This window comes from Schistocerca serialis, chromosome 1, assembly GCF_023864345.2.
Source record: "Schistocerca serialis cubense isolate TAMUIC-IGC-003099 chromosome 1, iqSchSeri2.2, whole genome shotgun sequence".
Taxonomy (NCBI): domain Eukaryota; kingdom Metazoa; phylum Arthropoda; class Insecta; order Orthoptera; family Acrididae; genus Schistocerca; species Schistocerca serialis.
Window position 1 is genome coordinate 599,333,812 of NC_064638.1, and position 23,574 is coordinate 599,357,385.

At 38.7% G+C, this 23,574-nt stretch overlaps 1 protein-coding gene across 1 annotated transcript in view; it reads left to right on the forward strand.

The window, feature by feature from the left end:
- The first annotated feature begins 9,601 nt into the window (after positions 1 to 9,601).
- The window catches only part of LOC126477064 (lethal(3)malignant brain tumor-like protein 3), an 81,758-nt gene continuing 67,785 nt past the window's right edge, over positions 9,602 to 23,574 (forward strand). Inside the window, exons 1-3 of the mRNA XM_050103589.1 lie at positions 9,602 to 9,736; positions 10,683 to 11,059; positions 16,138 to 16,531. Coding sequence (XP_049959546.1) covers positions 10,793 to 11,059; positions 16,138 to 16,531 — 661 coding nt within the window. The 5' untranslated portion in view covers positions 9,602 to 9,736; positions 10,683 to 10,792. The remainder of the gene's footprint in view (positions 9,737 to 10,682; positions 11,060 to 16,137; positions 16,532 to 23,574) is intronic.

A 23,574-nucleotide genomic window follows, 5' to 3' on the forward strand; every position in this document is an offset into this window, starting at 1 on the left:
GGTATTTTAAGTTCCTTCATTATATGTAGGAGTGTCTGTCAGTGTATGCTATTATAGGCCTTTTTAAAATCTATGAATAATATGTGAACATCTACATTGAATTCCCATGACTTCTCAGTTACTTGTCTAGTGTGGATCTGTTTCTGCGGAAACCACATTGGTAGTCCCCAATCAGTTCTTCTGTTATTGGTATCAGTCTGTTTAATAGGCAGCTCAATAAGATTTTGTAGGTGACATCCAGTAAGGCAATTCCTCTGTAGTTACCACAAACAAGTGGATCATTCTTCTTAAACATGGGGCACACAATTGCAGTTTTCCAATCTTCAAGAATGGTTTCTTTCTTCCAAATTGTTTCTATTAACGCCTGTAATTCTAATTCCAGTTGTGGGCCTCCATTCTTTAATTACTCAGTGTATATCTGGTCTTCACCACAAGCCTTGTTATTCTTTTATTTCATTATTGCTTGCTGTATTTCATTTACTGATGGGGTAGTAACTGTATCAACTGTATCAATTGTACCAGGTTCTTCCAATTTAAAGTAAGAATGTGGGTCATTGCAGTTGAGAAGTTGTGAAAAGTATGTCCACCTTTTTTGTATGTCACTTTTGTTGGCCAATATTTTCCCATACTGATCTTTTGTAAACTGTTCCCTTTTATTGAATTTACCAAATTATTTTTTTTTAATATTTTGATACATCTGCCTTGTCCTGTGATGATGGAAATCATCATCTGCTTCTTGGATCATATTGTTATAGTATTCCCTTTTCTCTTGTCTTAGGGTTCTTTACGTTTCTTAGTGGAGTTTATAGTATCTTTCCTTCAGTGTCATATTGTCCCTTTCTTTATTCCATGCATTCCTTGCATTTCTTCTTTCAAGCACTTTTTCATGACACTTTGTGTTAAACCAAATTTTATTTGGTCATTTTCTTTTACCCCCCATGAACCATGGACCTTGCCGTTGGTGGGGAGGCTTGCGTGCCTCAGCGATACAGATGGCCGTACCGTAGGTGCAACCACAACGGAGGGGTATCTGTTGAGAGGCCAGACAAACATGTGGTTCCTGAAGAGGGGCAGCAGCCTTTTCAGTAGTTGCAGGGGCAACAGTCTGGGTGATTGACTGATCTGGCCTTGTAACATTAACCAAAACGGCCTTGCTGTGCTGGTACTGCGAACGGCTGAAAGCAAGGGGAAACTACAGCCGTAATTTTTCCCGAGGACATGCAGCTTTACTGTATGATTAAATGATGATGGCATCCTCTTGGGTAAAATATTCCGGAGGTAAAATAATCCCCCATTCGGATCTCCGGGCGGGGACTACTCAAGAGGACGTCGTTATCAGGAGAAAGAAAACTGGCACTCTACGGATCGGAGCGTGGAATGTCAGATCCCTTAATCGGGCAGGTAGGTTAGAAAATTTAAAAAGGGAAATGGATAGGTTAAAGTTAGATATAGTGGGAATTAGTGAAGTTCGGTGGCAGGAGGAACAAGACTTTTGGTCAGGTGACTACAGGGTTATAAACACAAAGTCAAATAGGGGTAATGCAGGAGTAGGTTTAATAATGAATAGGAAAATAGGAATGCGGGTAAGCTACTACAAACAGCATAGTGAACGCATTATTGTGGCCAAGATAGACACAAAGCCCATGCCTACTACAGTAGTACAAGTTTATATGCCAACTAGCTCTGCAGATGATGAAGAAATTGATGAAATGTATGACGAGATAAAAGAAATTATTCAGGTAGTGAAGGGAGACGAAAATTTAATAGTCGTGGGTGACTGGAATTCAAGAGTAGGAGAAGGGAGAGAAGGAAACATAGTAGGTGAATATGGATTGGGGGGAAGAAATGAAAGAGGAAGCCGCCTTGTAGAATTTTGCACAGAGCATAACTTAATCATAGCTAACACTTGGTTCAAGAATCATGAAAGAAGGTTGTATACCTGGAAGAATCCTGGAGATACTCAAAGGTATCAGATAGATTATATAATGGTAAGACAGAGATTTAGGAACCAGGTTTTAAATTGTAAGACATTTCCAGGGGCAGATGTGGATTCTGACCACAATCTATTGGTTATGAACTGCAGACTGAAACTGAAGAAACTGCAAAAAGGTGGGAATTTAAGGAGATGGGACCTGGATAAACTGAAAGAACCAGAGGTTGTACAGAGTTTCAGGGAGAGCATAAGGGAACAATTGACAGGAATGGGGGAAAGAAATACAGTAGAAGAAGAATGGGTAGCTCTGAGGGATGAAGTAGTGAAGGCAGCAGAGGATCAAGTAGGTAAAAAGACGAGGGCTAATAGAAATCCTTGGGTAACAGAACAAATACTGAATTTAATTGATGAAAGGAGAAAATATAAAAATGCAGTAAATGAAGCAGGCAAAAAGGAATACAAACATCTCAAAAATGAGATCGACAGGAAGTGCAAAATGGCTAAGCAGGGATGGCTAGAGGACAAATGTAAGGAGGTAGAGGCTTGTCTCACTAGGGGTAAGATAGATACTGCCTACAGGAAAATTAAAGAGACCTTTGGAGAAAAGAGAACCACTTGTATGAATATCAAGAGCTCAGATGGCAACCCAGTTCTAAGCAAAGAAGGGAAGGCAGAAAGGTGGAAGGAGTATACAGAGGGTTTATACAAGGGCGATGTACTTGAGGACAATATTATGGAAATGGAAGAGGATGTAGATGAAGATGAAATGGGAGATAAGATACTGCGTGAAGAGTTTGACAGAGCACTGAAAGACCTGAGTCGAAACAAGGCCCCGGGAGTAGACAACATTCCATTAGAACTACTGATGGCCTTGGGAGAGCCAGTCATGACAAAACACTTCCATCTGGTGAGCAAGATGTATGAGACAGGCGAAATACCCACAGACTTCAAGAAGAATATAATAATTCCAATCCCAAAGAAAGCAGGTGTTGACAGATGTGAAAATTACCGAACTATCAGTTTAATAAGTCACAGCTGTAAAATACTAACGCGAATTCTTTACAGACGAATGGAAATACTGGTAGAAGCGGACCTCGCGGAAGATCAGTTTGGATTCCGTAGAAATGTTGGAACACGTGAGGCAATACTAACCTTACGACTTATCTTAGAAGAAAGATTAAGAAAAGGCAAACCTACGTTTCTAGCATTTGTAGACTTAGAGAAAGCTTTTGACAACGTTAACTGGAATAATCTCTGTCAAATTCTAAAGGTGGCAGGGGTGAAATACAGGGAGCGAAAGGCTATTTACAATTTGTACAGAAACCAGATGGCAGTTATAAGAGTCGAGGGGCATGAAAGGGAAGCAGTGGTTAGGAAAGGAGTGAGACAGGGTTGTAGCCTCTCCCCGATGTTATTCAATCTGTATATTGAGCAAGCAGTAAAGGAAACAAAAGAAAAATTCGGAGTAGGTATTAAAATTCATGGAGAAGAAGTAAAAACTTTGAGGTTCGCCGATGACATTGTAATTCTGTCAGAGACAGCAAAGGACTTGCAAGAGCAGTTGAACGGAATGGACAGTGTCTTGAAAGGAGGATATAAGATGAACATCAACAAAAGCAAAACGAGGATAATGGAATGTAGTCAAATTAAATCGGGTGATGCTGAGGGGATTAGATTAGGAAATGAGACACTTAAAGTAGTAAAGGAATTTTGCTATTTGGGGAGCAAAATAACTGATGATGGTCGAAGTAGAGAGGATATAAAATGTAGACTGGCAATGGCAAGGAAATCGTTTCTGAAGAAGAGAAATTTGTTAACATCGAGTATAGATTTAAGTGTCAGGAAGTCGTTTCTGAAAGTATTTGTATGGAGTGTAGCCATGTGTGGAAGTGAAACATGGACGATAACCAGTTTGGACAAGAAGAGAATAGAAGCTTTCGAAATGTGGTGCTACAGAAGAATGCTGAAGATAAGGTGGGTAGATCATGTAACTAATGAGGAGGTATTGAATAGGATTGGTGAGAAGAGAAGTTTGTGGCACAACTTGACCAGAAGAAGGGATCGGTTGGTAGGACATGTTCTGAGGCATCAATGGATCACAAATTTAGCATTGGAGGGCAGCGTGGAGGGTAAAAATCGTAGAGGGAGACCAAGAGATGAATACACTAAGCAGATTCAGAAGGATGTAGGTTGCAGTAGGTACTGGGAGATGAAGAAGCTTGCACAGGATAGAGTAGCATGGAGAGCTGCATCAAACCAGTCTCAGGACTGAAGACCACAACAACAACAACATTTTCTTTTACCTATGATTTTGAAAGCTGCTTCTTGAATACAGCCCTTCAGGTGTCTCCATCTGCTTTCAGCATCCTGTGGTTCTGTACTGGTCAGTTTTGGTTTTGTTAGATTGCTCTCAATTTCTTTTGTAAAATTTTCTTTTATATTTACTTTCACCAGGTTTCCTATGTTATATCTTGTAATTTCTTCTCTATTTCTATTTACTTTCCTTTTGAGTTTCACTTTCATTTTTGATATGATTAACATGTGGTCTATGTCACAATCCTCTCCCCTAAAGGTTCTGACATCTTTAATACTGTTTTGGGATCGTTTCTGGGTAGCTACATGATCTATTTGATTGACTACCATTCCATCTGGGGATACCCATGTTCCTAACTGAATGGGTTTATGTTGAAATTTTGTACTGCATTGCAAAGTTTATAAGCCGAACCCCATTATCTGAACTTTCCTCATGTAAGCTAAAATTGCCAATGGTTGGCTTGTAGATTTCCTCCTTTCCTACTTTGGCATTAAAATCTCCTAATACTATTTTTGCATTGTGCCTACTTAATGAGTTGTATGTTTGTTCCAGTTGGCTGTTGAATTCTTCCTTCATATTGTCATCCTTATCTTCTGTGGGTGTGTGTGCATTTAGAAATGTAATGTCTAACCACTGCGCCTGAATAGTTATGTATGATATACGGTTGTTAACATGTTTGAACTCCCTTATTGAGTCATCTATTAATTTATGAATGTACAAACCGGTTCCAAATTCATGGCGCTGACCACAGTCTCCATACATTATCGTCCTGTCTGCTATTTTCAGTGAACCTGTTCCCTGCCATCTTACTTCTTGGAGAGCTACCAGTTGCACTCTATATTTTCTTAATTTGTTTGCTAGTATTTGGGCAGTTCCAGGACGATACAGGATTCTAATATTCCACGATCCAAAAGAGAATTCCTTGTAGCTTTGCCAGTTTTTGTTCCAGTAAGTCCTGTCCTGTTTCCAAGGCTGGCATTGAGTATCCTGACCATTTTGTATTTTTACACGAGTGGGTTGGTAGCCCTCTGCACAACCCCCAACGTGAAGGACCAGGAGTCTTGATTTTGGGATACTCTACCCCTAGGAGGGTTGCCTTCACTGCGGCTGAATGAACCTCTCCTGCCTGTGCTAGTTTTGGTCCAACCTGGGTATTTTATTTCCCCGGTACCCTCTATATCTAGAGAGCATTTCCCTATCCTCCACCTGGGGAGGCACCCGATGAAGGACTAGCAAACCCCACATAGGATTAATTTTCTTCAGTTGCCCTAAACACAAAACCTCTATAACCACATTGTCAATGTGTGCAAAATTAATTTTTATATGTTGATTATAAATTATTTTAGACTTTCAGTCCTACTTTCAAGCTTTTCTCTATGAAGTTCTTTCATTTTTGTTGAAGTTCATCTGCACCAAGAGTAAACCATACAATATCCCCAGCAAAACAAAGGAAATATTAATGTGCTAATTCAGATGCATTCATCCTTCTTTCTCCCAGTATAGGGCTCTGAAACTAGGATGGTAAAATTAGTTTTGTTGATACTGAATCTCTGTGCTGACTGATCTACCAATTCTGAATTTCTTACTGTCTTGATGAAGTCTGATGGGAGTTGTGATATTCACATAGATGTTCTTCAGTGCATCGGTATAGAATGAACTATTGGTAAGATTCTGAAGCATTGTTAGTATACACTTTATTAAAACTAAGTGAAAAGTCTTCTGAAAATCTGTTAACACCAGGCAAAGTGGTTAATTTGCACTCTTTTCTGCACTTCATAGTTCTGTCCTCAGCTTGAAAATCGTCTTTACTAATTTACATTGCTTGCGAAAAACAAAGATTCTGGGTTCAAGTCCCTGTCTGGCGCACAATTTTAACCTGCACCTCTGCAGCAGAGTGAAAATTCATTCTGGAAAATGTATTCATATTGCTTGTATGTAATGTAGCTGATGGCTAGCGAAATCTTTACTTCACAAAGTAAAAGTCAAAGGAAATTTGTACTGTACAAGTCAAAGGAAATTTGTACCGTACTAAATGAGAGCAGCAAATAAATCTCTATAAGAAAATTATGTTTTAATTGTCTATGAATATATGCTATCAATTCTTTCCTGGTCCTTAATATTGCAATTCAATCTTGTTATGTAAAAACATTCCCATTTAGATACTAACTTTGACTGGTGGACTCTTGGAGAAAGACACTCATGAAAATCTGTGTACCCAGTTCCAAGATAAAGTTTTCAATGCAGGAATGATCTCAGCTTCCTCTGTCTGCTTCAATAGAGATTTTGAAGGCAAAATTAGACTAACAAAACATCACAAAGTAATGTATAAACAATCATTAAACTTACATTTTATCCACAGATAAGAACACACTTTAATGTAGGTCAAAATAGGAAATAAAACCAGCAAGTATTTTGTGGTGATTTGCTAAGTATAGATTCAGATCAGAAGTAAGTCTCAAAAATATCAATGTCAATGACCTCACTAACATTAAACTGGAATAAAAGAGCTGTTCATTAAACTGTAGGCTCTGAGATTTTACTCTGTTTTTTTTCCATAAGGAACTACTGCTTCTTTTCACTCACTAGTTCAAAATAACAAATTACTCCTGTTGATTAATTTTGTGTCTTCCACATGATTTTCTGATAAGCACAACACACATTCTAATACCAATGTTCCTGTTGAACATCTTGGATTTAAAAATATTTTGCCTATATATTCAACACGCCTTCTGTGTTTTGTTGCAGTATGTAACCAAGTACTTATATATACACCTACTTTTGATAATTTTAAACTATAGTATTTTGATTTGCCTACAGCATCAACTGCAACTGTCCCTAACCGTAATATCTATCTTGTAGAATAATTTTACTCTAAACAATATCTAGCAACTCATTAACTACAGTGGGATGGGATGGTTAGCCTAACCTATCCAGTGACAATCAATGTATCTGGCAGAAGTCATGCAAATAAATCCTGCCTTGAAGCATTTGGGTGCAATCCAACCATGTATGATGTCAATGAATGACAGGGAATCCAACTGTCACATCCATGTGTGAACATCCTGGTCTTTTGACAGATTACTCAAACCCTACATTTACATTACTACCAGAATGTTTTTACCATGCTGTGTCACATGGCTTATGAAGCATACTTCATCACATTATTGTGATAAACATGCCCAGTGATGTTCTTCAGTTACACATATTTACATCACCATCTCTACGAATTTTCCTGTGATATTTGACTGCTTCCTTCCTTTTACTTTATAATTGTAGTAGTTGGATTCATGTCAACAGAAACGAAGATTCTGGTAATTGTTGTTACTGTTCTTTGTCATTAACAAGACCATCATATTTTCTCCCTGTTCTGAACCGACCAGAATGTGTTTTGGCAGTCGCACAAAGTACCAAAATCGTGTTATTTATGAAGTGAAAGTCTGGGTCCAATTAATTAAATTGTAGGGAAATATATCTAGCGACAATTAATTTTTTGCAGACTTGTCGCATTTTATTTTTTAATGGCAGATCTAGATATACTTCACAGTTGCAGTAAACAGAGGATTTGACGAGATGTTACAGCAACCCGGCAGCTATATTCCCATCAACAAATGAACAGAGTCTAAACAGGAGAAAGGAATTAAACAAAACATAGAACTAGACGAGTTGGGGTAACCTGCCAATTCCGTCTCTAATCAGCATATGTTCTTTTAAAGACAAATCTACTAACCTATTAAGTTCCTCGGTGTAACATAATTATAAAATACAGCATCTAGACATAGTGTAGATGCAAATGTTGTGCGTGACTTGTGTTCGAATTGAACTTCCTACTTTAACATTTATAAATATACTCTTTCCCGCCCTACTGAAGATAAATACCATAAAAGAAAACTGGATGTTGCGCTTGATACGTGAAATGGGGAAGACATATTGCTGGAGTGTAATAATATTAAAGAAGCGGCAGCTAAGACCGGAAATATCGGCGCTATGTTGAACAAAAATGCAGTTCTGTGTTTAGAAGTTTTATTCGACATATTACAGATTATACCCTGTGCCAGGGATATTACATAAACCTGGAGCATGAATTTAAAATTCTATGGCGTAGTGCGAAACGTATTTCTTTCCCTCGTCTGGGCCTGAGCACTGAGACGAGGTGATAGGTGCTGTCATTTATCCAAGAGGATTAGCATAGTGCATGCGTCAATTTGCTCAATATATCCTCTCAATTATAGCAGCAATCACTGAAGCGCTAGTGAATGCACTCACTAAGTCAGCGCGTAAAAGTTCGTTAAAAACTTGGCAGCAGGGCAATCAAGTCATACAAACTAAGCCTCCTAGCAAGTCACGTTGATCTCTACATTATTACGATCAGTTTTATTTCATTGTCATAAGCAAAAAAGTTATTTCAATAACTGAGAAGTTGCTGTTCAGATAGTAACTTCGTTCCTGTGTAAAGTAAGCTGAAAACAGTGTTATCCGTATTTCAGGTGCCACATCTTATTAAGAAAAGTTCCTTTTTTTTTTAAATAAATTCTGAAGGCTCGAGAACGCTTGAGATAGTCTCATAAACCGTCCACTTTGCGTCAATAGCGCCCAAGTACTATTAATTATCTTTGAAATCCTTGGATTCAACGTCTCTGGAGGTGTTTTCAAACAGTAGTGCGTTGCGAATAGCTTAGGCATTCATAAAACATAATTATTGATCTTCAGATCAGTCGATTGGAATATTTGTAATATTTTTGGTGGTATATGAGCAGTTACATTCGTGGCAACTATTTTATGTTTCATATGGGGTGAAATGAAGAACTGTTCCATACGTAGTAGTTTGCAGTTCTACCCCGTCTACAACCTCTGTAGTGGCGCGGAAACTGCCCAGTTCGTCATAGATGTTACCAGTCGAGGCACCGCCTTCTCTACTCAATGAGCGAAGTACATTACCACTACCAACCATGAAGCTACGTAATGAACGGTGTTTGTGATTAAAACAACAAAAGTTTTCATTGAAATAAATTTAAGAAAGACCCTCGGAGGAACGGTAAGGTATTTTGAGATACAGTATTAATGTTTCATTGTTTTTTTAAAGCGCTAAAGTGAAATAACCGTTTTTGCGAAGTTTGTTTTGTTGTACTATCTAAACGTTGGTAGAGCGGACTAGTTGAGCCAGCGTAGTGTAGATTGTTCGTATACTGTAGACCTTCGGTGTTTATAAGTAAACGTCGCTAAAATAAATAATCAACTCAATTATTGAAAAATTATTGTTGCATTTGAAGAGTGACTTTTAAGTTTGGATCTGCTTGTTGGTTTGCAGCACTTTTTTCGTAGGATGAAAGCGCTTGTGACATGCGAATATCAGTGCTTGTCTTCGGAGTTGCGTGATGTTAATTTTATTTGCCCGTTTCTTGCGAGCAAGAGAATTGCAAAATGATAATGCGTGATTTTACGATGCGCACATATTGTTGATCTCATACTCAAAAAGTAAAACCTATTTACAGGTAAGTAACTAATGAAATTCGAGCGTGCCTTGTACTTCCTAAACGCAGTTGTGCCGTAGAGTGATTGCGCGAATGTTACGTTTCGAATTTAACGAAAAATCTTCATGTTCCATGAATTTGTACGTACTGATATTGTCAGATACGTAACTTGCGCGTATTTTGAAATTAAAATGAATTATAATTCTAAGTTGATTAGCATTATTCTGCGTTACTTGTGTAATTAATGTGCGGTGGACTATTGCTCTTCCTTTAGTATACAGATTAGTCATCTTGGATATGAAACTGCAGAGATAGAGATGTGTAGCGAGTGTTTTTATTCCTCTTGCACACAGTTTACTGATATGTGCGCCGTTATCACCACCAATAATAAATCGCCGCAAAATGTCAACGAAACTTCAATATTTACGCTGAATGAATGTGAATTGTTTCGTAACCGGTATCTGCGTAAACGCGAAGACACTCCGAGTTGTAAGGGTTTAAGCGTATAAAGTGTCAACGCACATTTTATTTTTGCCACTTCCGCGTCGAGTAGGCAGAATGTTTCAAAACTTTGTTTATTGTGTACTTATAGTGTAAAATGCTTGTGCTTCACCCATTGTATAATAGAGTCGTCTATATTAACGCGATTCATCGCACACCAAATAACCTGTAGCGTAAACAACGTGCAATTCCTCGTGCAGCAGGAACTAAGATTTTCCTTCGAAACACACTTTCCTTAGGAGTTATATGATTTTAAAGCTGGTGTGAATTTAGTAAAAAGTAATATTATGCCTATCTCAACATCGTATGCTTGTGTTTTGAATTCTGCAATGCGTTTATGAAACCTGCACTCCTGTATTCTGATACACAAGAATCTAATATGTATTTCTTATTAAAAAAGGTAAAAAAATGTTTTTTAAAATATATGACAGTCCACTACTCCCTCTAACAACATTTTTGTCAACAGGTTTTCGCCACAATATGCCCGTTCTCTCAGGTGAAGAAGTGAGAAAAAGAAACTTTTTGTTTATTAAATTTTGTTGTTAGTAGTGCCAGCAACATTAACAATACTTTACAATGAATACGCCAATGATTACAACAGTTGCTGCCCAAACAACTGCAACAGAATCTCCAACTTCAGTTTTGGTCACCAGGCAAACAGTAGAAAAAAGCCCTGTTGAAATTCCTGTAGTGTCATGCCCAACAGCTCGATCAGTTGTCACATCAAGCAGTGCCAAAGTGATGCCTGTATTCTACATTCAGAGTTCATCGTCAGGCACCGTTCGTGTAGCACCTGCTAATGGTACCACTGCTGCCAGCACAGCAGGCACTTCAACTATTCAGGTATGTGTTACTTAGCTAATTGCTGGTGTTGCATCTACTTTCTTTACTGATAGCTGAAAGTGGTTGTAAGCTAATACTAATATGCAAAAAAGTGAAGGTACTGGCACAAATTCCAGTTTGTTTTAAAGAAACTTATTACTGATATGTAAGTCCTCTTGTTTGTTGTCAAGATGTATCAATGTGTCATTAGTGTTGGTGTTCCTAAAACTGACAGACTTTATGTCACTTACTTTTCATCAACAGCTCATATTAGCCTTAGGTGCAAATAATTTCCGTGTTCCTCATGTTAATTGACTGTACTCATGGATTTGTTAATATCTCTGTTAGAGGACGATTTCTGGTCCCTGTTTCTTCCAGTTTTAGTAGTTTATGTTGGAAGGTGATAATTTGGCTGTGAGTTGTCGAAGTCAACAAATGTGAAAATCAAATCATAGTTGCCGTGAAATACTGACATGTAGCATAGCCCGAGACCTGGATTAGATTGGAGGTGACAGTTTGGTTATAAATTGATGAGGTGGTATTAAAGGCTTCAGTTAATCCACAGTGAATGAACCCACTTTGTCTACTATACAGTGAGGGTATTAGTTTTTGTTTAATTTGTTGGTAATAGTATAATAGGCCATGAGGTGTTTGAATGATTTCCTGATCATGCAAGATAAATTTGTCATGCATTATGAAATTATGCAGCAGTAGGTAATATAGTAATATGACAGTTTGTTGCTCAACCTCACATACCTGTGAACTTGCTTGTGTGTCCGTGAGCACTTGCTATGCACCAATAACCCTACAGTATATGAACTTGACAAGTTATGAACTTATGTTGCCAGTAAGGTGATGTGATACTTAATTCATGAACAGCATGTGTTTTCTAATCTAAGTATAGTGAATGGAGAAAAGTAATTCTGCTGTCCTTTAGAAACACATTACAGGTATTTTGTTTTATTGTTTTTGTTTTGTTGTATTGTTTTTGTTCGTTAATGAAGCATGCAAAACAGTAAGTAGAACAGCAACAAGATTTGTCAAAATGGCTTTGATATTTGACAGTGTGGCACATCCATATTTATTTTGATGGGTTAAATATACAAGACCTTAAGTAATATCTCATTAAGGTTTATCTCAATTGCATTTGTTGTTTTAGGCCTACAGGTTTTACATTCTGGAAGTATAATTTTGTTGTCAGAGGAAAATTGAGGTTTTCTTAAAGCAAGAATTAAGTAAAACATGTACATATCAGCTTTTCATTTATCCTCATTGCTATTTTTTTTAATTTGTTTTTGGTGTGGTTTATGATGACAAAGCTCATTGTGCACTGCTGTGCACTGTAAATTTATTGTTAGTGTTCTCACTCCAAATTACGTGAACACAATGGAAACTATGAGGCCTTAAAAGTGGCAATATCCTTAATTTAAAAACAACACAGCAGTTTGGATGATCAGACACACGACTATTTACATACTTCGCATCTGACCAGTCATGTTTAGTAAATATTTCTCATACAGCACCAATAATAAGATTCCGTCAGAACTATGCAGAATTATTTGGCAAGATGCTGAAGGTAATGATTAAACCACCATACTTTGAAAATAAAGTGAGACCACAGGAGGCACCTTCCTAGTTCTGCCTAAAATTAACAACTTGAGATAATCATCTTGTGCATCACATTGTACTTATCCGAAGCGTCCGATCCCACCCGTCGGCTTTGACCTGTGACGTAAGGCTGTTGTGGTGTGTGACGTCACGACAGTGCGGAATTTAGTTTGTGAGAGTGGCGTGTTTGTAGGTGTAGTTTTGATGTGATCGGGGGCTCTCTCTGGTGGTGTATCAGGTGATGTTTCTGGTTTAGTTCGCGTGTGTGGCTTGTTTATAGGTGGTTTATTGCTGCGTTCGCTGGTTATGCGGTTCATTTGCGTGACAGCATTGCACGTGTGTGGTATCAGAACTGTGCTTTCAGCAGAATATTTTTCAGTGAGTTAACGATTTTAGTTTTGTCATTTCAACGTTATTGTAGTTTTTTCCTGTTCGTGTGTGAATTTTGGTAAATTGCTTTTTTTATGTCTTTGGTAGGTATGGATATGACTGACAAGGTCAACAGTTTTCGGTTGTCGGCGATGATGGGAGACAGTGCGTTGTCTCTAATAAAATTTCTTCAACTATTCAGAAATTTGGATGAAGTCATGAAGTGTTCAGTATGTCGTGAAGAAATGGGGCTTACTAAAGTTCCGGCGTCTCGGACCAGGGACTGCTGTATGTGGAGATGTCGTAAGAATAATAGGTCAAGGAAAGTGTTAGATTCCAATTTTGTTGGTTTGCTGTGTTTTTTGAGGTAGTGATGATTGTGGACGTGGTTGTAGTTTTGGGTTTTATAGTTTGGTATCGGTAGTTTCTGTTGACCTATGTAGGTCAAGGGAAATGTTCGATTCCAATGTGTGGTTGTGGCTGTGGGTGTTCTGGTATCGGGAGTTGCTGTTGAGCTATATAGGTCAAGGGAAATGTTATTTGTGGGACCGGGAGTTGATGTTGAGCTATATAGGTCAAGGGAAGTGTCCGATTCCAGAGGATATTGTGTTTAGTGGAATTTGGGGAGTTTTGTGTTGCCGGTTTTTTTTTTGTCATTTTGTGTGGTTTCGTATGGTGGTGTGTGTCTAAATTTGTTTATATTTACTTTGTCTCCACCCAAAAACCTCCAGTTTCCCACGCTTGTCCCATTAGTTTCATTCTACATCTACATCCATACTCCGCAAGCCACCTGACGGTGTGTGGCGGAAGGTACTTTGAGTATCTCTTTCGGTTCTCCCTTCTATTCCAGTCTCATATTGTTCATTGAAAGAAGGATTATCAGTATGCCTCTGTGTGGGCTCTTATCTCTCTGATTTTATCCTCATGGTCTCTTCGCGAGATATACATAGGATGGAGCAATATACTACTTGACTCCTCGGTGAAGGTATGTTCTCGAAACTTCAACAAAAGCCCGTACTGAGCTACTGAGCGTCTCTCCTGCAGAGTCTTCCACTGGAGTTTATCTATCATCTCCATAACGCTTTCGCGATTACTAAATGATCCTGTAACAAAGCGCACTGCTCTCCGTTGGATCTTCTCTATCTCTTTCTATCAACCCTATCTGGTACGGATCCCACACTGGTGAGCAATATTCAAGTAGTGGGCAAACAAGTGTACTGTAACCTACTTCCTTTGTTTTTGGATTGCATTTCCATAGGATTCTTCCAATGAATCTCAGTCTGGCATCTGCTTTACCGACGATCAACTTTATATGATCATTCCATTTTAAATCACTCCCAGTGCCCACTCCCAGATAATTTATGGAATTAACTGTTTCCAGGTGCTGACCTGCTGTATTGTAGCTAAATGATAAAGGATGTTTCTTTTTATGTATTCACAGCACATTACACTTGTCTACATTGAGATTCAATTGCCATTCCCTGCACCATGCATCAATTCGTTGCAGATCCTCCTGCATTTCAGTACAATTTTCCATTGTTACAACCTCTCGATATACTACAGCATCATCCGCAAAAAGCCTCAGTGAACTTCCGATGTTACCCACAAGGTCATTTATGTATATCGTGAATAGCAACGGTCCTACGACACTCCCCTGCGACACACCTGAAATCACTCTTACTTCGGAAGACTTCTCTCCATTGAGAATGACATGCTGCGTTCTGTTATCTAGGAACTCTTCAATCCAATTACACAATTGGTCTGATAGTCCATATGCTCATAAGGTTTTTTGTGGAATGTGTGTGTGTGTGTGTGTGTGTGTGTGTGTGTGTGTGTGTGTGTGTGTGTGCGTGTGTTGGTTTTTCAATGTATTTTCATGTTTGTGGTCATGTTTACGTAATTATGTCATAGGCGCCATATTGAAGTCATAGTGTATGGTCGTTTCCGCCGTATTTGTGGTGTTATGGGTCAAAGAAGACGGGTGGAATTGGCTGTTTCTGTATTTCCATGTATTTTATAATACATTTACAAACATATAAAGCTTTGTAATAAAAAAAGGAAGCCGCAACAGTAACCAGTTAACTCTGATATGTTTCAGAGTGTCAAGCTATCATTCATGTGATGGGAGAAAACCCAGTTATAACATAAAGCAAAATTTGTATTGTACTTCTAAATGTTAATTTTTTGTTTTAATATTACTATGTACAATAATTTGTAAAGTTATTGATAAATTTGAGGGAAAAAATGTTGCTGTTTTAATGGTGCAGGATGTAGGAGAATCTTCTCTCTCATGTGGAACATTTCTTCATATCATCTAATTTCGTTTGATTATACTGTTGTGCTTACATACAAAGTACGGAAGTTCTTAAATTCCAGCAATGTACTGCGTCATATTGTATCTTGAAGTTATTACACCAAAATTTGAAATATTGGAGAAGTTTGTTCAGGCATCATCTTTTGAAATCTAAGCTGTTCTACTGTGGTAGCAGAGATAGTAGTGGTTTATTTATGCAAGTCATCTACTTAATGCACCATAATCCCAATTTTAATTAAAATCAAATGCAATTTCTCATTTATCAAAACATTAAAAGGTGTGAAAAACATAGGAGCAATATATCATTTATTGGTATTTGTTTGAAACATATTACCCTTCTTGTATGATGTGACTTGCCTCTGCACAATGAGAATCATGATTTTCAAGCAGTTCTGGTTTTATGCTATTTACAGTAAAGAAATTTATTGACTTGGATGGGTATCATTTGCTAATAACAAAAGAACATTTAAAACCTTTAATATACAACACAGAGTTCTTCTTAGAGGTTAAGCCTGCACCACAGTACATGAATATGTGTTGTTATTGTTGTCACTGTAACTCACACTATTGTTAGAGCTGTCACTTTCATTCCCACACTTTGCATTGACCAGCTCTTACCATTATTGACAATTTTACCTAGCACTTCACCGTTACTTTTATTATAGAAGGAATTAGTAATGTACTATATTTTAATATGATATATTTTGTGCTGTCAATGTGCACGTCATGACAATATTACTTTTAGAATGTTAATGCATTAAAAGATTAATATCGTCATTTAATACTTTGTGCCCTTCTTTCAAAACAGAAGCTGCCTACAGCTCCAAGAATAGTTGCTGGTGCACATTCTGTGAAACAGCCTACACAACACTTGGTTATACAACAAGCTGGTGGAAAACAATATGCCTATGTGGGTACCATCATCAAACCACATGGAAACAAGGAACTTCTGTTATCAGCGGGAGTTCTGCCCAAGCTTGCACCAGCTCCTGCTCCGCCACCTCCTACTGTTAATGTTGCTGCAAATCAGCCACCAGCTCAAATACAGGTGACAGGGTCTGGAAATACTGCTTCAAATAAAATGACATCTCTGCTTGTTACTTTGCCACCAGGAGCACAACATGTTCCATCAAAGCCAGGCATGATAAATCTGAAGATATCAAATGGCCAAATTCACACTGACAATAAAGGCTGCATCACAGGTATGAAAGCATTTTTGCTGTGTTGTTATTACAGTGTGCTACCTTATTAAGTTGCTGAATAGTGATTGTGCACTCTTTCTTCGTGCCCTTTGGTTTCATTGTATTGGTGTTCCTAAAAGATGTTAGATGCATATTCATTTGATAATTTGTCATTGATGTTTTGGCTTCATGCTGTCTTATTAGGAGAAACATGTAAGCAGAATGTCTCACATAATGGAATAATCATCTGCTGTCTGTGCTAACCAAAGCCCTAAGTTACTGATAGGTTTGCATTTTGGTGGACAAATACTCTTTCAGAACACTTTTCTTGAATATCACACTGTCATTACCATCAGTTCTAGCCAAACCATAGATAAGTGATTATTAGATGTTGTCTTAATAATTTATTTTGAAGTCATTCAATAATAGAGAAACATTCACCATCATACTAATAAGTATGAAGTGTCTTCTTCCTGAAGTATATGTGTACAGAGCAAACTGGATAAATATAACACTGCACTCACAACTGAAAAGAATCCAGTTGAAATCTGCTTGTTTTACAGGCTTTATATAATTTCCATACCCTAGTCCAAGAGAACACACACCACTGAGGTGTGTCAGATCTGTATCGAGTCCCCCCAACAGACTAATGATGAATGTCAGTGTGCCGGTCACCCTAGGTATGGCCTTTAGGCAGTTTCCCTCATTCCAGAATGTGAATACCCATGTCCTACCTCTGTTAACATGACTTGCAATTATTTAGAAAAACTTTCATTCACTTTCATGTGAATAACACTACACACAGACTGTTGGGGTACACACATTCTGGGGAGGGGGGGGGGGGGGGGGGTGTAGAACAGGGTGGCAGCAGGAAGGGTATCTGGCCACCCCTAAATTAACCATGCCAAATTCATTAATAACCATTGCCAACCCTGTGCCAGTGTGGGGAAAAATGCACAAGACAAAGAAGTCCTAGACCAAGTGAACAGTGCTGTAATCCCTTTTTAAAGATTCTGAATGTGTGGAGAATGCCCATCTCTTATGGGTGGATTGTCACTGGGATGTGTTTGTCCACTTAAAAAGACATATTATGTTCTTGACTGCTAAGACACTCCCTGTTGATAGTTTGGTCACAAAACTATTTTGCACATCTCGTATCAACTATCTACATGACATAAATTAATTGTTTCCAAAGCGTGGCGTTTTACTGCATGTAAATTAAATATGAATATTGTGTAGTGTATTATACACATTGTAGATGCAAATACTGTAAGTATTTTCATGAATGAATTTAAAGATAACTGCGACACAGGAGGTGCATAACAATAACAGAAATTCCTGGATTGAGCAATATGTAAAATTAGGGAAAGGCAACCACTCACGTATAGTGGACTGATGCACGGAGCACAGTACCACATAACAGAAAACACCATTCCCACTAGCTTTTGAACAGTAGCTGTTTTTCCAGCAATAGAACACACATTCATATACACTACTACAAGTTTTGCCATGGTAGTGTGTGTTTGTTTGGGTGCCTGTGCAGTACTGCTGGAAAAAGAGGTAATGTTTGAAAGATTGTATGAATGCTGCTTTTTTGTTCATGTGCTCCACACGTCAATCAGCTTTAGGCAAGTGGTTGTCCTTCCCTAATTTTATGTATTACTACATATGGGAGATGGATAAGAACATCACTATAGCATTCACCTTTGATGCTGAGTGAACAAACCACAAAGTGATAGTTTGAGACAGTTCAGGAATTGTTCCCTTATCAACAAGCTTGTGTGTATGGCTCTAAAGTAAATGTTGTCTTTGTAGACATCCAAGTTGCTTTCATTTTGATCACCACCTACATATTATCGTCACTGATTTTTATTGGTAAGGGGCATTATGTGCATCTGAATTTGATTCTGTCAGAGGATTTTAATGTAGGGGGAAAAAAAACAATAAGTTTCCTGTTATTTTGTGGAGCAGCATTATTATCAGCAAACACATGATAGTTCTGTTGGGAGTGGAAAAGATGAGCTTACTTCCCCCATGTACTGCTGCCAACAGTTAAAAAATTCTTGTTGCGTTGCATTGATTTAAATCTGTCATCAAGGCACAATTAATATTCTGCCTATTACAAAGTCAAAATAAACTTTGTAAGAGGCATGTGTGGATTGTGGCATTCATTCTGCAAACATTTATAAACTATTTGTTGCCACTTTGATGCTTATTATTAAGATCAGACACTGTCAGTGCAGCCCCAGTAGGTCAGGCTTGAAAATGAACCTGTAACAATCAAAACTGGTTGCCTAATATAAATACTGCAACTATTGACAGAATCTTAATAAAAATGTTAAAAATTAAGGACATTGTTGTTTCAGTACAGTATTGTAAGACTGTAGTATCTTGTAGGAAGATCTGTTAGTCAAAATACCAGTAATATATGACTAGTTCTCAATTTTCTAATTAGTAAGCTCCTAACTATACAAGACATTCATGGACACAGCTGCATGTGAATAAATGTGTTCATTTCTTCCATGGCTTTTTGTTTCACTAAACTGCTGACACTTTTTCTGTACCTTTGTTTTCAGAAATATTGTTTGTCTACTCAAGATTTCATATACTTTCATACTCACCTGCACTATTAGGTTGGTGCATTAGTTCATAGCGTTTTTCCATAATTTTTTTAAGTACAACATACACATAACAGAGATTTTAGTCATCAATAATATCTTCTCCTCCACTATTTATAACAGTCTGCCAACACCAGGGAACTTTTCAATTCCATGACTATAGAAATTATGTGGTTTAGAGGCAAAGAACTCATCAAGACAAATTCAGAGCACACTTTCATCTGGAAAGCAAGTTCCTCGCAGATTGTTTGATAGAGAGTAGAAAAAGTGAAAATCTCAGGGCAAAAAATGAGCCGAATAAGGTGGGTGCAGAGTGACTTCCCAGCCCTGCCTTCCCTGTCAGTCTAGCAGAATGAGGGCAGGCCTTATCATGGAGCAGAATCACTTCAAGCAATCTTTTTGCTCATCGTTCTTGTTTTGCCTCTGCAAGATGTGTCAGTTGTTCACAGTAAATGCCAGATGTGATTGTTACACCTCAGGGAGGCAATTCGTAACATACCACACTGTCACTGTTCCACCAGATGCACAACATTATCTTTTGTGGATGCATGCAGATCTTTGTACAGGGAATTGGTTCTTTGTTTGGTCTCATTCATTCACTTCTTTTCCTTATTTTAGCATAAAGACACCATTCCTCATCTCCATTAACAATACAGGGTAGGAGTGGTTGGTGTTGTTCGCGAACCATTTGATGATGGGCAAACAGAGATGCACATATGGCCAACTGCTGACTTTTGTTGGCTTTTCTTGAGAACACTGACATGGATTATATTGGTTTAAACAATCTTCATTGAACCCCGTAGGTCTTCCTGAACATGGAGTGTCGATCCTCCTTGGAAGGAGATGACCATTTTCTTGCCATGTTCTGTCCAATGGCATTATCCCCATATACAGTGCACTGTTTTCCACAGTAGCTGCAACAGTGCTCATCATTATGATAATCACTGCCGCACAGCCCCCAGATCTACGATCTTTCCAAACACTGGCAGAAACATGATAGTGGTGTCCCTTACCATTAGACATTTGAAATAAATTATTTAAAAAGAATCACAAATATATACTGAGTGGGATTTTTTGTGAATGGGAGAATATGAACCCTTCAATAAATTAGCAGTCTTTGTTAGCTAATAACTCTTTTGTGTGACATGAAATTAGTTATAGGAAATATACGACCAGTAAAGACAACAGAGTAGTAAGACAGTACACCGTTTTTTGTGTTGTCTCATTGTCACTGAATGCTTGTACCATGGGAAGGAAGGAGAGGATGCTGCTTGGTGGCTGGTATCCTCTTCTATAAAACAAACTGCACACATGAATTAACAAGGCTCTTTATTAACTTAAACAGGAAGCTACTTAACTTTAGTTCATCCAGGTGTTGTGGTACAAACTCTTACATAATAGTTCATGTTAGCTTCACTGCAGGTGAAGTACAAGTCCCGCTATGTGCACTACTCTGGTTGCTAGGTACTGACTGACTCTGAACTAGCTGCGGCTGCGACTCGCACTGGGCTGCAACTGATGACTTGAGTTGTTGGCTCACTAGATGACTGACTGACTGAGCCCTCCAGTCCGCAGCAGTTATCTAAATACAAGCGGCCGAGATGGCTTTGTTGGCCTGTTTCTTGTGAGTCTGTCTTTGGCCTTCCTCCTGATAGGCTCGCTTGCTCTGGTGCCTACTATTGATCTTCTAGCAGCCTCTTTGCCAACCGGAGTGCTGGCAATAGCTTACACCAGCACATCCCCCGCCCCCTCCCCCCAAAATGCATGTACTGGGGCTGCAAACGACAATGGGGAGGGAGGCAGGATTCTGGACATAGAGATGAGCCAGGAGCTGTGCCTATGAACGGTGTACTCTGGACTACCCCACCATCTGGCTTGTGAGGCAACAGGAACATCCTCCAGAAAACAGCTGCCAGGGCACACGTCCAGGTCTGAGGGCATGTCTTGGGGTGATGATGGCGATGACGGGGCCAGGTCCATTGGCTTGGCAACCGGGGCGGCAGGGCTGACGGCCGCACAGTCATGTGAGGCTGTAAATCTGGGAGAAGAAAAGCAGCAGAATCACAGGGCAAATAACATGCGTGAATTTGGTTATGGTGGTGGCCCTGCAAATCATCAGGACTTACAGTCACATAGAAGAGGCAATGCATTCCTGGATTATGCCTCTTTCCCAGTGCCCACAGTTATGATAAACCCTGAAAAGAATAAGAACTTGTGGCACAAAGCGATACTTGCAGACCATTGGTGGCGTCGGGTGCTGCAATGAGTGTAGCAAGTGTAGCAACATCGATGACAGTGGCTGTGCAGAAGTTCTGCCGGTGATGGTGTGTCTTCTGGATGGGAGCAATAGGAGGTGAGAAAGAGTTGCAGTGCCTGTTCCCCAAGTGTGGGTGGTGTGAAGCTTTGCCATCTGTTGCTTAAAAGTGGTACGACACATTCCGGTTCTATGTTGCACTGCAGGTGAAACGGAGCACTTATGAGATGACAAATGCCATTTTGTTCACAAAACTGTTCAAAGTCATGTGAAGTCAACTGGTGTCCATTCTCTCACACAAGTACTTCTGGCAAACCTACTATGCAAAATATGGAGGACAACACTTGAATGGTGCCACATGATCTGGTAGACGCCATAGGCACCACAGATGCTAAAAGAGTCTACCACTACGAGCCAACGAGAGTTCCAAAATGGTCCTGTAAAGTCTATGTGCACTCAGCTTGAATCTTAGGCCAAGCTGAGAACGTCTGTGGTGAAGCAGATTGGTTTTCCATGCATACACAACACTGTGACATCATCTGTTCAATGCGAGCATCCATGCCCTGTCAAGTACAGTGCTGTCGCGTTAACTGTTTAGTGTGAACAATTTCCCAATGTCCTTGATGGAGAAGTCACAACACATCCTTTTGCAACAATTTGGAAATAAGCACATGTGATTGTCCACTGACATTTTGAACTAGAACCACACCTTGTTGTACTGAAAGGTTATGCCGATGTGCAAAATATCGGCACACAACTGAGTTCTGGATACTGGTCGATGGGGGAGGTCAAGACTTGTGAATGTAATACAACAAAATCTTGAGATTGGGGTCTGTTTCCATGGCCTGTGCTATTTTTCTGTAGTGCAAGGGAAATGATTCTAGCAATTCAGAGTCCTGTGCATTGATTTGGCAACAAGGTACGGCAGATGCACCAAAATCAGTCTCTGGGCCAATTGGAAGGCAACATAGGGCTCCTGCATTGCCATGCTTTGCTGTAGGTCTGTACACAATTTTATACTGATACTGCGAAAGCAGCAAAGCCCATCATTGCAACTTTTGAACAGTGCATATAGGAACTGGCTTTGACAGATGAAACAGGGACTGCAAAGGCTTGTGATCTGTCAGTAAACAACTTGCGACCATACAAAGAGTGATGGAATTTTGTCACACCATATACAATAGCGAGAACCTCATAATGACGTACCTGCTTCATGAAGCCATCTTCTCATCTTTGAAACTAATTTATTTACTTCTTCAGTTTTATCTTTAGTTCTTTTCTGTTTTGAACCTCAGAAAGCTTTTTTCTTTGTGTGCTTATCATTTGCTCTTCACTGTATAAAAACATAAATAAATGTATTTTAACACTGATGAATCAATCTTACATACAAAATCATGTTCATGTGTGTACATTTATAACATATGTCTTTCATATAAACATATTTTTATTTTATGTCACTTAGTAGTGTAGTATCCTGGTAAAAATTTCCTGCAAAAAATTCGTTTTCTTGGATGGATTTCATGTCGTTTTTGGGCTATTTGACTGGTCTATTAGACTTGTAAGAAAATACAATACATAATCTTTTGTACCAGTTATTCCTCTTAGCCGTTTAGTTCCATTATGGTAGTTTAAGTTTAAATCTGTGGAGTTTGCTAATAATAATAATGCTGATTATTCACACACTCAGTTAATCACAGAAACATATAGTGATCATCACTTGGTGTTCAACTGTTACTGTTTATTCAGTTGGACTCATGTGACACAATTCCCTTTTGTCTGTGGGAAATTTTTTTTTTTTTCCCTAGAACACTTGACATATGTTCAAAAATCAACTTAGGAAATGTTCAGAAATCAGCTTAGGATGTATTCAAAAACCAATTGGGATGCATTTCACAATCAAATGAATAATCAATAGAACAGTGTGCGCTGGATGCTAGATGCTTTGCGAAACAAGTTATTTGAATTTTATGTCCCCTGAAATTGCCACCTGGGGCAGATATTCAGTTTTGTCCTTACCTAAATCAGGGTCTGCTGTTGCAATATGTTCACTATATGCCATGTGTGATGTAAATAATTTATTATGCACACTGCTGTTTTTTGCAGTAAATGCACCCCTTTTCTCACATCTGTATTTGTTTTGTTGCCATCATGAAGTGCTCCCCCCCCCCCCCCCCCCCCCCTCCATTCTTTTA